The sequence below is a fragment of the Corylus avellana genome, chromosome ca2 (genome assembly GCF_901000735.1).
Source record: "Corylus avellana chromosome ca2, CavTom2PMs-1.0".
Taxonomy (NCBI): Eukaryota; Viridiplantae; Streptophyta; class Magnoliopsida; order Fagales; family Betulaceae; genus Corylus; species Corylus avellana.
The window spans coordinates 41,723,386-41,737,995 of NC_081542.1; the positions used below are offsets into that span (position 1 = coordinate 41,723,386).

At 35.6% G+C, this 14,610-nt stretch overlaps 2 protein-coding genes and 1 long non-coding RNA gene across 3 annotated transcripts; 2 read left to right on the forward strand and 1 right to left on the reverse strand.

The window, feature by feature from the left end:
• The first annotated feature begins 942 nt into the window (after window positions 1-942).
• On the forward strand, window positions 943-2,441 carry LOC132172867 (uncharacterized). The gene is made up of 2 exons (XR_009439208.1): window positions 943-1,155; window positions 2,046-2,441. It is a non-coding gene; the product is annotated as an uncharacterized LOC132172867 (long non-coding RNA).
• A 2,364-nt stretch (window positions 2,442-4,805) lies between these two features.
• Window positions 4,806-8,109, forward strand: LOC132172866 (pentatricopeptide repeat-containing protein At5g04780, mitochondrial-like). Its single transcript, XM_059584432.1, has one exon. It carries the CDS (start codon window positions 4,913-4,915, stop codon window positions 7,754-7,756), a length of 2,844 nt encoding a protein of 947 aa, XP_059440415.1. The 5' UTR covers window positions 4,806-4,912; the 3' UTR covers window positions 7,757-8,109.
• Window positions 8,110-8,514: 405 nt separating this feature from the next.
• Window positions 8,515-13,887, reverse strand: LOC132172090 (MACPF domain-containing protein NSL1). Its single transcript, XM_059583529.1, has 7 exons — window positions 13,458-13,887; window positions 12,553-12,791; window positions 12,050-12,254; window positions 11,325-11,408; window positions 11,052-11,235; window positions 10,302-10,468; window positions 8,515-9,321 (listed from the first exon to the last, which is right to left on the reverse strand). Exons 1-7 carry the CDS (start codon window positions 13,725-13,727, stop codon window positions 8,632-8,634), a joined length of 1,839 nt encoding a protein of 612 aa, XP_059439512.1. The 5' UTR covers window positions 13,728-13,887; the 3' UTR covers window positions 8,515-8,631.
• Between the last annotated feature and the right edge of the window lie 723 nt (window positions 13,888-14,610).

Here is a 14,610-nt window from a genome sequence, read left to right on the forward strand (position 1 = left end):
TTTTTTAAATGGTTTATAATTAAAATAAAAGAACAAAATGAAAAGTTAGTGACCGAAAACTTTTCGGAGTAAGCAAAAATATAAATAGGTCATTAGGCGTGTTTTTCATTAGAAAATGGAACATAACCCTTAACGTGTGAGCATCAATAATATTGGACCAAGTGTTTTTTAGATTAAAAAAATTAAAAAGAAATATAAAAACAAAAACAAAAGAAAAAATAAGGAGGGTGCATGTGATTCAGCCACCCTTTTTTTTTTTTTTTAATGTTTTATATTTAAGTTTTTATCTTTTTTTAATTTTTTTAATTCTAAATGATACAAGTTGCAGTATAATTAATGCTGACATAACATATTGATAGATTCCGTACAATTTTCTAACGAAAAATGTGTCCAGGAATCTATTTATATATATTTTTTTTTGTCTTAACCCAACAATTTTTCAGTTTATTTTTTTAAAAAAAATACTAGTTATTCTTCTAATGTTCTTCTGATGTCCTTCCAACTGTGATATGACTTTTAAAATCACCAATAGATTAAAAGTCAATAATGATAATCTCAAATTCAACGGTAATTTTAAAAGTCACATTATAGTTAAAAAGACAACAAAAATACACTAGAAGAACATCTAACATTTTTTTTTTTTTTTAAATCCTAAAAAATTATTTGCAAAATAGTGAAACACCAGGTGATCGAAGTGATTTGCATTTTTTTTTTCCTAAACTAAGCTCAAGCCTAGTTTACGTGAGTGACTCACAGAGTCTCACAGCCAATAACATAAAAACATCATCCTCGGATGATAAAAAGGTTGAAAAGTCAAAGCGAGCGCACGGTGAAACCCATCACATTCTAGATGGATACGATATAGGATATGGACGATGACGTCACTGAACGAACTATTCAATAACAAGAATATTAAGCTCCTTGTCGGATCCGACATTTATATAAGACTTGCTGTTTCTAGGTTGACGCGTTCTTTGCCTCTAGATTCCTCTGCGGGTGGTGGTTTAAGGCCGTGTTTGGCTGTCACAACAATATTAAGAAGGAGATGATGGTGGAGTTATTTGTGCTCGGGTGTACCGGAATCGTGGTGTTCCTCCACGGAGCCCATTTCTTCTTTCACCTTCTCTCCCAACACATGGCCATTCGATCCCTCAGGTACATATATATATATTGAGCTCTCTCATCTTTTCCTTTTACAAGGAAAGTATCCCCAACTTTTTCTCGGGAAAACTTTTTCTTTCCTGCAGCTCCATGAACTGTGCTGACTGTGTTGGCTTCGGATCGGAAAGTCAATAACTTTCCTTAATTTTTTTTTTTTTTTTTTTTTTTTTTTTTTTTTTTAAATTTCCTATTAATATTCGAGTTAAGATCATAATTTTTTTCAATGATTAACGGAATATTTCCGATGTTTTTTGTATAAACTTGTATTTTTATTTTTTATTTTTGGTCTGATCATTTCTATTAATTCCAAGGTAAAAGTAACATAATTTTAGGTGCTGTATCTTAATTTGTTTGAGAAATGGCTAGTCTTCCAATATGATAATCTTGAAGAATCGAAGATGCAATGTTTTGTTTTGTTTTGTTTTTTTTTTTTTGTGTGTGTGTTTGGAAGATGCAATGCATTTGTTCTTCCTCGTTGAAAATGCCATACACTACGTAGTGGTGAAAAGGCCATTAGAATTTGGAAGGTAGTGGAACAAATTATTAGCAGAAAAGTAAAGGTACCAATTAATCAACTATTCTATGCCAACCGTACAAAAATGACAAGAAAGGTGGTTCATATTTATAATTTGTTTTTTGATTCTACAATCATTGATGTATTACTGTATTATGCATTATACCCTTAGAGTTTTATTTTTTTATTTTTTTTAATAAGTACCGATTCAATAGTTAAATGGTTGAATTTCACTGATATTATCAAATTGAATGACAGTCTACTAAATAGTATTATTCAATAAGATAATTAATGTTGACTTGTTTTTAAAAGTTACATTAATGCATATACTTAACATGTGGGTTTTATTTTTTGTTGGGTTTTGTTTCAGTTTCTTGGGATTTGTTGGATGGTAGAGCAAAATGGGAATGAACAATATTGAAGCCATATGATATGATAAACAATTCTTCACGCCAAAGTTTTGATGAAGTATGGAGAATCATAATTACCTAACCAAAGAGGAAGTTCTTCTGAGATGGGAATTGGCTTGCACCTGCCGTGAGGCTTTGTATTTAATTATTATGATTGAATACATTTGGCAAGCTTTGGTGCATAAGGGGCAATAAAGCTTCAAATAAATGGGAGTTAGGCTTTTGTTGAAACTTACTACATATAGAGAGCTAAACCATTTTGTAAATTGTAGAATCCTTCAATGTTTGTTTCAAATTCTCCCACTTGAATAATGCTATATATAAAGAAGTAGTTAAATAATTACTTCCTCTATCAATGTTGTTGTATCAATTCTCAAAATGTTTGATGATTTTTAAGTGGTGGTGAGACCTACCTACCTCACCCACTGGCCTTGGCTTGCCCACAGTTGGTGACTTCCCACTTGATCACTTGGATCAGTCTAACGAGTGAAGTTTGTGATTCAGTGACCTTAAGAAAATTGGTTGAGCAATTACTAGAGTGAGAGTTCGACCTCCGCAATGAGAATATTTAAACCTAATTAGTATTAGTTATATTGGGTCCTACTGATGTTCTGTTGGGGATGGGTTAGACTATGGCTTAATCAAACTTGAAGGAGCACATGCAGTTTCTATCATCTAGACGTCTAATGCAGGGGCAGAAGTAGAATGTTTAGTTTTAAGGGGGCAAAATTAAAAAAATAAATAAAAAATTGGGGCAACCCTATGGCTTGGGGGGTCAGCCCCCCAAGCCAAGGGAGGGTTCTGCACCTGATCTCATGTGTGACTCTCAATAAATAGGTGCTACCATAGTTATGTTCAAGAGAAGTAGCCACTCTAATTGCTATTTCACGCATTTTTAATAGAAAAAGAAAAAAGAAAAAAAAGGTAATGTTAGAAACTACACTTTTATTTTTATCACTATCTAATCCTGTTGATGTAGCATGTCAATCAATCTTTGATTTTTTTTTTATTTTTTATTTTTTTAAGTAATACTACATACTACAATTTCATTTCACTAAATTGATATGATAACGCCCATTAACCCCTCATTAGCTTAATGGGATGGGAAAATATGCATAACCCATTGTCAACAATGAATTGGTAGGTATACCATACAAAACGAATAAACTGAGTTTTTTTTTTTAGTTGTTGGATTAACTTAAAATAGTAAGAGAGAGAGAGAGATTTTGATTGGAGTCGTAGGGGGCTTCTATGATATGGTAGGTTCACCACGTGAAGGGTAGCTAAGCTTTTACTTTCTTGAAGCACAATCATTCAAAGAATCTGAATCAACACTGTTTTTGGAATTGACGTTTTTAGATCATTTTTGGAAGGAAAATGATAGAGTCTCAATTTATTTGTCTAAACTTAAATTTGACTTTTGCTTTATTTTTTTATTTAAAAAAAAAAATTAAATAGCAAATAAAAAAAATGTGTGAAAGATATTTTTCTTCAGAAAAATATAATTTTCTTTTTAAAAAAAATACCAAATAAAAGAATGATAAAAAAAAAAAGATATTATTTCTTCACACATTTTTTTTTATTTGCTATTTATTTTTTAAATTCAAAAAAAAGAAGTAAAAATTGGACTTAAGTTGGACAAATAAATTACGTACCTATCCAATTGGTTGGAATTCTGGTTGGAAGTAATTTTGTATTAAAACTGCTGGGTCAGCATTCTTTTTATGTTTATTAAACATTTAATGTATAAAGGTAAACCATTAAATTAATTATATAAAGTATGATGGGAGACAAATTTCAGACTTTGTATATGTATAATTGTATGGTGTACAATATTACACATATAACCCTCAAATAATCTTCATTTTTTGATTTAAAAGAAAAAAAAAAAAAAAAAAAAAAAAAGGAAGACAGAATTTATAACTTTTACGGAGTCATCTAACATATAAAAGATATATAATCTATTGAATAGTTTAAAATCTAAATTATGTAAGGTGCATAATTACATGTAAAGAATAGGTATAACTTCATTGATCTGTATTCAACACTCTGTGCTTTCATGGTTTAAAAGTTGATCAAAAAACCTTTTTAGTATAGCATATTCGCCTATATATATATATATATATATATATATATGGTTGTCTTATAAAACAACGCGGTTTCGGGATTTAATCTCAAAACGAAGCTGTTTCATCTAGGAAATGAGTGAAAAAACAATTTTTTTATTTTTTTTAAATTTTTTAAACTATAGACTTATTTATATGGGCACATTTTATTTTATTTTATTTTTCAAAGCCTTTTATGAACTTTTTTTGATGGATTTAATCCAATTTTTGAATTAGATACATACGTAAATCCCAAAATGGTGTTTGGGGTAAAAAAATGAGCGCAAAATGCAAAGCAAATGTCACTGTCAATTAAAACAAACTAAGAGAGAGAAAAAAAATCCACCTGTGTATGGTTATGGGTGAATTCTGTCTACCCTGAATAGGCAAACGAATACTAGAATTCGCCATTTTCAATGCATATGCGAAATAAAGGTATTATCGTTCTATATAGTGCAATTTACTCCCATATCCAATAGACATCTCCCAAATAATAATAATAATAATAATACAAAATTTTAAAATAAATAAAAGGTCATAGAGAACACTAATTAGTAGGTTAATTGTCATGAACGACTGGACAAGTACCACGGAGAACCAGGCAGATTCAAAGAGTTCAGCTCAGCGCGCAAACATACTCTTCAAACTACGCTAAAGCTTCCTGGAGTTTGGACGGTTATGATCATCCTAGCGAAACTCTGTAGAAATCGCTGAGATACTAGATGATCAAATGGAACATGAAGCTTTGGGGCCTCCTTTCCCTCCAAAAACCTCTTCTTCAACGGCTATACCTACTATTTGAACCCTTTATTGTCCCAACCCATTTTCTCTTCCCCGCTAAATCTATCCAAACCTCCGCTAAATTTAGCGGAGACCCACAAACCACCGCTAGTTTAAGCTCAATCCAAAAGGGCAGCTTCGCACCTACATCTATATCCTACTCTAATCTCCTCTCAGAATGCACTGCTTCCAAGTCTGTAAGTTCAGGCATGGAAGTCCATGCCCACATAGTGAGATTCGGATTATCTGAGGACCCGAATGTTAGGAACCATTTGATTAATCTGTATTCGAAGTGTCGGCGTTTTGGGTATGCCCGGAAACTGGTTGAGGAAAGTACTGAACCGGATTTGGTTTCTTGGTCTGCTTTGATATCTGGGTATGCACAAAATGGGCTTGGTAAAGAAGCCGTTTTGGCGTTTCATGAGATGCACTTGTTGGGTGTTAAGTGCAATGAGTTTACGTTTCCGAGTGTTCTCAAGGCATGTTCAATAATGAAGGATTTGGAGCTAGGTAAGCAGGTTCATGGGATTGCGGTGGTAACGGGGTTTGAGTCTGATGTGTTTGTTGCAAATACTTTGGTTGTTATGTATGCAAAATGTTGGGAGTTTGGGGATTCAAGGAGACTGTTTGATGTGATTCCGGAAAGGAATGTTGTTTCGTGGAATGCGTTGTTTTCTTGTTATGTTCAGAGTGATTTCAGTGGAGAAGCCCTGGGTTTGTTTCAGGAAATGGTTTTGAATGGAATAAGACCCAATGAGTTTAGTTTGTCTAGTATTCTGAAAGCTTGCTCGGGTTTGGGGGATGGTGGTCAAGGAAGGAAAATTCATGGGTATTTGATAAAGCTTGGATATGATACTGATCTATTCTCAGCAAATACGCTTGTTGACATGTATGCCAAAGCAGGAGATATGGAAGATGCAATTACTGTTTTTGACGAAATTGCACAACCTGATATTGTTTCCTGGAATGCTGTTATTGCTGGCTGTGTTCTTTGTGAGTCCCATGAATGGGCTTTAAACTTGTTTGAGCAAATGAAAAGGTCAAAAATATGTCCAAATATGTTTACTTTATCAAGTGTTCTTAAAGCTTGTGCCGGAATGGGGCTCAAGGAATTGGGTAGACAGTTGCACTCTAAATTGATAAAGATGGATTTAGAATCAGATTTGTTTGTGGATGTAGGACTGATAGATGTGTACTCAAAGTGTAATATGATGGATGAAGCAAGGATGGTTTTTAATTTGATGCCAAAGAAGGACTTGATTGCATGTAATGCTGTTATCTCAGGACATTCACAGAACGGGGAAGACATGGAAGCCGTATCCTTTTTCGCTGAGATGTACAAGGAAGGACTAGGATTCAACCAGACGACTTTATTCACAGTCCTGAAATCTGCAGCTAGTTTGCAGGCTATCAATGTTTCTAGACAAGTTCATGGAATTTCTGTGAAATCAGGTTTTCATTCTGACATTTACGTCATAAACAGCATTCTTGATACATATGGAAAATGTAGCTGTGTAGACAACGCAGCAAGAATTTTTGAAGAATGCCCAATTGAAGATGTGGTGGCTTTCACATCCATGATCACTGCTTATGCTCAACATGGTCAAGGAGAGGAAGCTCTAAAGCTCTATTTGCAACTGCAAGATAGGGGAATCAAACCGGATCCATTTGTTTGCAGTTCCCTTCTGAATGCTTGTGCAAATTTATCAGCATATGAACAGGGGAAACAGATACATGTTCAAATTCTGAAGTTCGGGTTCATGTCTGATGTATTTGCCGGGAATTCTCTAGTGAACATGTACGCAAAATGTGGAAGCATAGATGATGCCGGTTGTGCATTCTCTGAGATACCTGAGAGAGGAATAGTATCGTGGTCTGCAATGATTGGAGGACTTGCGCAACATGGGCATGGGAAACAGGCCCTCCAATTGTTTAACCAGATGCTTAAAGATGGTGTTCCCCCAAATCATATAACTTTAGTTAGCGTCCTTTATGCATGCAATCATGCAGGCTTGGTAACTGAAGCCAGAAGATATTTTGATTCAATGGAAGATTTGTTCGGTATAGAACCTATGCAAGAGCATTATGCTTGTATGATTGATCTCCTTGGCCGTGCTGGGAAATTAAATGAGGCAATGGAACTTGTAAATACAATGCCATTTCAAGCTAATGCTTCAGTTTGGGGTGCACTTCTTGGTGCTGCAAGAATCCATAAAAACGTTCATCTTGGCCGACAAGCCGCTGAGATGCTCTTAACTCTTGAACCAGAGAAATCTGGTACCCACGTTCTTCTTGCAAACATTTATGCATCAGCTGGCATGTGGGAAAATGTTGCAAGCGTGAGAAGGCTTATGAGAGATAGCATGGTGAAGAAGGAACCTGGAATGAGCTGGATTGAGGTGAAAGACAAAGTATACACCTTTATAGTAGGAGATAGAAGCCATTATAGAAGCAAGGAAATATATGCCAAGCTTGATGACCTGGCTGACTTAATGAATAAAGCTGGCTATGTTCCCATGGTAGAGATTGACCTCCATGATCTGGAACAAAGTGAAAAGAAGCAGCTTCTCCTCCATCACAGTGAAAAACTTGCAGTGGCTTTTGGTTTGATTGCTACTCCACCAGGATCTCCCATTAGGGTGAAGAAGAATCTTCGGATCTGTGTGGACTGCCATACTGCATTCAAGTTCATCTGTAAAATTGTCTCGAGGGAGATTATCGTGAGAGACATCAATCGATTCCACCACTTTAAAGATGGTTGGTGTTCATGTGGAGACTATTGGTGATTTCTGTGAAGAAGTACTGCCCTTCTTTGCAACCAAGTATGCACCCTGTGTGTCTACTTCGCATTCTTTCTCTGACATATAGAGGAATATTGGAGGCCTATCATGAACCTATGGTTTTTTCCCAACCCCCAAAAGAATTTTTGTATTTCTTGGTATCTATTGATTTATGGTTTTATCCCAACTAACCCACAAAAGAATCTTTGCATTCCTTGGTATCTATTGACTTATGGTTTTATCCCAACTAACCCCCAAAAGAATCTTTGCATTCCTTGGTATCTATTAATGTAATATTTCATTCTTCACATGTAATTTTATTAATAAAAGTTATGGGCTTTAGATCATGTACTCCTACCATTTTCGGGGCAAAGAATTGTGGTTTTGAATATACCCAGAATGAACATATGAAGAATGACTTACAAGTTCTATTGTTAATCCCTAACGCATTCTGAATAGATTTCTGCTTGTGTGAGGCAACTTGAAAATGATTGTTTCCCTGGGAAGATATTTTTTGAACATGTATTTCCTGGACATGATTATTCAACAATGTATGAGCTTTGGACATGATTATTCAACAATGTATGAGCTTTCTTCTTCTACGGATGATGAAAAAACTTTACTTATCCTCCTGAATTATCACGTTTTTTTCAATGTCATGTCCAAACTACAAAAATTTACAATGTGGGTATTCGATGTATCGGCCCTATCAATTCTCCATGCCATTGGGATTTTTCGTTAACTCAATTGTTTATGAAGTGAAATATCTCTTATACGGCTTTGCGCCAAATAATAATATTGAAGCCGATTTTAAATACAAAATGTACATGACACATCTACAAACAAGGGAAAAAATTGCTTTTGTTCCCTGTTCGGTTTTCTCACATCAACATTATTGACTCCTCTGACATTATGGTCAACAGTGAGTATTTCACTTTGATTGAGATTCTGCCACCCTCTACACACAGCTTGGCTCCGGTGACCACCCAATATCCAGGCGGGTCCTCTGGGCCCCTCACCATTTCCTTTGTATTTACAAAGCTTGACATTTTCGGAGCCCTTGTCGGTAAAGGCGGTCCACCGGTATAAACTGCTGAATTCATATCCACCTTGGCTGGCTTATCAGGTGGATTCAGTCCTGCACTAAATCTTGTGCTAATCATCATTGAGATGAATCCTGACTTTCGAGATGAACTTGTGGTTCCATCCCATGCTGATCTACGTATCCTTGCAGATGCCACCATGGAGTATCCAAGCCTCAGGAACAAAACTTTCTTCATTCCAATACCCTTGACTTCAAACCAGGCCTTTGTCACAATAGAAGCAGAGTCATCAATGTGAGAGATGTACTGTATTGGGGCAGTGCAGACATGTGAGAATATGTTCCACTTAACAGGTTCAAAGTAGCCTCGTTCGATCGGCTCCTCTGTGGGCTCATAACTGTGATCATCTGAGAGTTGGAGGATCTTGGGAAGAGTTGAGAGATGCTGAAGATGAATTGCAAGATGGTCACATTTCTTGCCTTCCAAGTATAACCGGACCCCTGTCACTGGCCGATTTCCAGAGTCAACCTGAAAATTTTAAATTATAAACCAGGAATTCAGTGAAACTGTGACAAAATGCTTGAGTACTGGAAAATATATCCATAAATTTTTTCAGTAATGGTTAAAATGACCTGCTTCCTGAATGGTTATGAAGATAGTACAATATTCTGTGTGATTTCATATTTTAAGTGGCTTTTTCTTTTTAAATTAAATTTATGCCCAGACCTTAGCTATCTCAAACCCTAATGCATCAAAAGTAATGAACCTAAAAGTGTTTATCCTGGCGGCACAAACACAGACCTTTGTAGTTCAGATGGGTTTGTCAAGTATATAGTCAAGCTTATCAACTCACAGAAACGATTGTTACTGTCTCCACATCCCAAGTGCTCCATCATTAGGAACAAAGCCAGGATGTTTATTTAGAGGGAGACAGATATAATTCTGGCACAAGATTTAAGAAAATATATTTTTTTTCTAACAATTGATTTATGTCTAATCTTGTAATGTAATATCAATCATAAGTATATATATAGAAATGTTCAATTCAATTAACAAGTACAGAAGGAAAATAAATTGGAAACAGGCTCGATCTTAATGAAAAGAGACATTTTTACAAAATTCACGAGCACACAAATTTGAGCAATTTTTTAATTAACAAGTGTACAAAATTCAACTAAATGCACACAATAACAAACAAAAATTTATTATTCATATTCAGAAAAAAAAAAAAAAAAAAAAAGTCAATTCTCTAAGCTGTATATATTCAGATAAAAAATTTCTCTCAACTCACAAAAAATCCTCATAAATAGTGTTTTGGAGCTTTTTCTATTAATATCTTTATTAAAAGTTTTAGGGGGTCTATTTTAAAAGTTTTGACAAGCTTTAACAATGGGCATCCATCACTTTTTTTTTTTTTTACCAAAATCGTTGGGGGATATCACTGGTAAAATTGAGATTTTTAGTATGATGATATCACTATTTTTATAAGCTGCAACAGAAGAAATTACCTGCATGGTGTTAACATAAAGCCTGGGACCCATGAAAGTGAACTGAAGTGATGGGGATGCTTGTTTTCTGTGCCTAAGACCAAGAGGCAGATCACCATACATTGGAGCCCATTGTCGAGGCAATTGAAATTCTAGAAAGTGATGGAGTTCCTCTATTGGTGGTTTATCTGCATGAATTATCAACCATCAGAGAGCAATACAATCATACAAGTACTAATTGAGAGTAACAGGCCACAGTGATTCAAATGAAAATGGTAATTACATATACAATATTTCTCAGATATAAGACTTGCAGATTCATGCACAGGCTACACCCAATAATCAGTCACAGAAGAATTACTAAGCTAAACTTATGTGTAAGAGTTTCCATAATATCTGCAACAGTAAATGCCAATCATATCTGACATCAAGTTGGATGATAGGCACCAACAGGATTAAGAAATGAAACCAAAGACAGAATTACAAGGCGAACCAAGCAGGGAGCAATGCATGAGCAAAGTTTAAGGCCTATCTGGCTGGGAAGTATCTGCTCACACAAATATGCCAGCAAAATCAAGGATTAGGGGTCACCTCCCTTGTGTACAACGTAGTTGTGTCAGTGTTATTATATAGGACCTTCAATAATATTCCATTAATTAATGAGACATTAAACCTCGTTGACTTATAACATAATCAAAATCACATTTTGTGCTTCAGTGAATGCTTGATTGGATTATGCTGAAGCTCAAAGTGACAGATAAGCATACTCACATCTAAGGTACAAATTCACAGCATGACTTAGAAATCCACTTCCTTTGACACCAGTCAAGAGTGAAGTCATAGGAACAAAGGACATCGATACGACATTAGGAGACTGCGATATGGTTGAAAGCCATTGATTATGACTTTGGCTGAGATCAACACCTCCTCTTCGGACACAGATGTGCATTATATCCTGCATATAGATAAGATTTTTAATGTAGCCAGTTTCCCATTGGATGCATTTTAAGCAACAACTGCCATAACAGATATCAGAATGCTCACCTCATTCTTTGAGTAAGTGATATCAGGTGGCCTTACTGAGGCACCAAAACCGTTACGAAGATCCCAGGGCATAGAGTGTTCTTCCTGAAGAACAAATAGAAATATTAAAGTAGAACAAGGACTCTCCTCGTTGTTTTCCACAACTTCCTCTTTCATGGTAAAAAATTCTGAATATAACGGAAGCCCATAATTACTGTAAAGTCTGAAATAGGTGATTTAACTCGGAGGAAAAATAATGTTAGACCCATTTGACCCATCAAGTCACATTTTTAACTCAAAAGAGGGGGGAGAGAAAAACCAATTTCCTGGCAATTATTTGAGAAAGTGATGACAAAACAAAAACTATGTTTTATCTTGACTCAATAACTAAATGACAAAGTTGATAGTCAAGCATCAAAATGTTTTTGAAAATGTTATTTTGGGCTTTTTTTTCTAGAGGCTTCCTTTTTCTTTTTTTACGTTGATGACATTTTCTCATGAATCAGGGATAAGCTAAAAAGTAGAAACATCACCCTGAAGCTAAAAACTTGAAGGAATTAGATTTTACAAAATGTTTTTTGGACTTCCCATAGCAGCCAAACATTACCACGTCCAATCATTGGGCCATGTTCTCTTCCTTCTTTTTTATTACTCACCATTGTATTGCATCTTACAATCACTTTAACAACAGAAATGATGTTATCACATGACAATCATAATAATGTTGACATTAAGATCTTATGTACCTTCAGTTTTCCTGATATTTCAGCAGGGTTCGATATGAAACTTCCATTCACATCTTCAGAAAATCTCTTGTCAGCACATTCCTTTAACAATTTCTGCACTTCAGTGGGCTGCAGATTTGAATTTTCTAACTGCTTTATGTGAATTACATCCTTACCTCCCATCTTTACCCCAACAACAACATGAGTACCATATTTTTCAATGAACCTGGAAAATCGTGTTATCAAACATTAACAATTAAAATAATAATCTAGCAAAAAATTACAATTAAAACCTTAATTTCAACTGGAACATTATGTTAAAAACCATTATGGCATAGGCCATTATTCTTTGAGCTCGTGTAAACTTATCTTTGACTCTTTTTTTTTTTGTTTAATACACTACTTTCTTAGCATTAACAAATTGCATGTGAGTCACTGATATCAGTTTTGTGGATGCCTTGCTTATTCACCAAAAATGCTGAAAGGCATTCAACTACATATCTACATTTTTTTTTAAGTCTTACTCAGCAAGGGCAGCGGGATCCCATGAAGAAGGCACTTCTTGTTTGACATGCTTGGACAGCGTTATCTGGGACCTGTCTAATTCGATGTTATACAGACTTATGAACCAACCATCAAATGCAAGACTCTTTGTTGCAGCTGCGTCCTTCTGCCAGCACCCCTTGAAGTCGAACATTGAATTGAATGGCCCCGATGGAATTTTGCCCGATAATGCCATTTCCTGATTAACTAGCTCCGACATCTGGCGTAGATTAACACATATATTATCAGCAGATTATTTTATCAAGTCAGCAAGATGAGTTGGGGCATGTTAGTCGATGTATCAGCTGGAGCAAGATGATCTTGATCTGGACGAATTAGTTTTTTATTAATTGAACCAGTGTCTGTATTTATTAGTTTCTGTTATTCTTTCTGTACTTTTATAAATATGAACCATCGCTTGTATTAGATAACAAGAATGAATATTCAGATTCATTTTTCTTTCCATTTTTCTCTGCTTGCTTTCCTTTCTGTTTCCACGGCTCTGTTTCTGTAATATGGTATCACAACTCTGTTTCTCTAATACATATATACGCCATCTGCTCAGAAAATAAATAATAATATATATACACCATCTAATCATTGAACTTTCCCAACATAATATTAACAACTTTAATCTTTAATCACTATTATCATAGCAATAAGAAAGCCAATGCTGCCTTTATTTGTTACTTTTAACAATAAACAAGCATGGTTCCAAGACTTTAGGCAAGATGAATGTTCATTGAGTACTAGAATTACTATATCCTTCTTATTTTAGGCATAATTATAACATTTCCCAACACCAAAATAAGTTCTCAGCTTCTTCTTCTTGAGTCTTAAGAATAAGTATTTATCAAAAAAAAAAAAAATAGAAAAAAAAAAGTACCTGATGAAACGAAACGACATCGGAGCGAAACCTGGTGCGCTCGCCTTTGTCGCACTTGATGGAGGTGGGCACGTGCGGGACGACCACGCCGCCGGGAACCACGAGGTCCCGAGTCTGGGTCTGGTCCAGCTCGATCAGCCTCGACCCAGAAGGCCCAGACTTGCAGGAAGAGAGCCTGAGATCGTAGCAGAGATCATATCCGAGGCCGATCGCCGCCACAGCCTTCTCCGCCGTGAAATGGGGGTTCAGGCGGGGGCCGCCGAGAGCCATCGCTCCCTGATCGCACGGTGGAGGTTGTGCTCGTCTCGAGGGGTGACTTCTAGGGCTTTTGTTTGACAACGAAGAAGAAAAAGAAGAGGAAGAAGAAGAAGAAGACCCATTGGAGTGGTGTTTGGGTTTTCAGTCTGAGAGGGTTTTTTTTTTTTTTTTTTTTAATTTTTTACTTGAATTCTTTATTACTGAAACCGACAAGCTCCTTGGTCAAACCTTGGACTTCGGAAACCGCAATGTGAACTTAGAAGTTAGAACTAGGAATAGTAGGCGGCCGGCGGCTGTCCAGCCTGTCCCGCTGTTCCTCCACGTGTCGACGTAATACGGGTTGCCTTGCCTCTGTTCTTTTTCTTCTATTGGAGCAAGAGAGAGCTTCAAGAATGGAAAGTCTTCTCTCATTGGTGAGGTGGACTTGGTCTGACCGGATGACCGTACACGATACACCTTCAACAAGATGGAAGAATTTTTATTTTTTTTAATAGGAAAAATATGAAAAAATAAACCTAATTAGGGGTTACCATTGGTATTCACATGTCAAATTCGGTCTTATGGAAGTATGTGTATAAGATAATATCGATGAATCATAACTCAAACCTTTTAATTAAGTTGGTCAAACCCCTCGATCATAACCTTATAATTTTGTATTAAGTTTGTGTCAGATTTGCAATTCATGTCAAAAATTACTTGCAATCATCTCGTGTGTCAGGTTCAAGTCATGTCGGTCAGCTCTAACTCTTTAATTTTCTGTTAAGTTTGCAAGTTGTGTCAAAATTTATTAACCCTAATTAAAATTAGGGAGGATACTGTTATGGTGTAACTAAGGGGCAACATTTAGGAAAAAGAAAATGGAAATGTGATAATCATGTAACCTTTCTAAATTTGA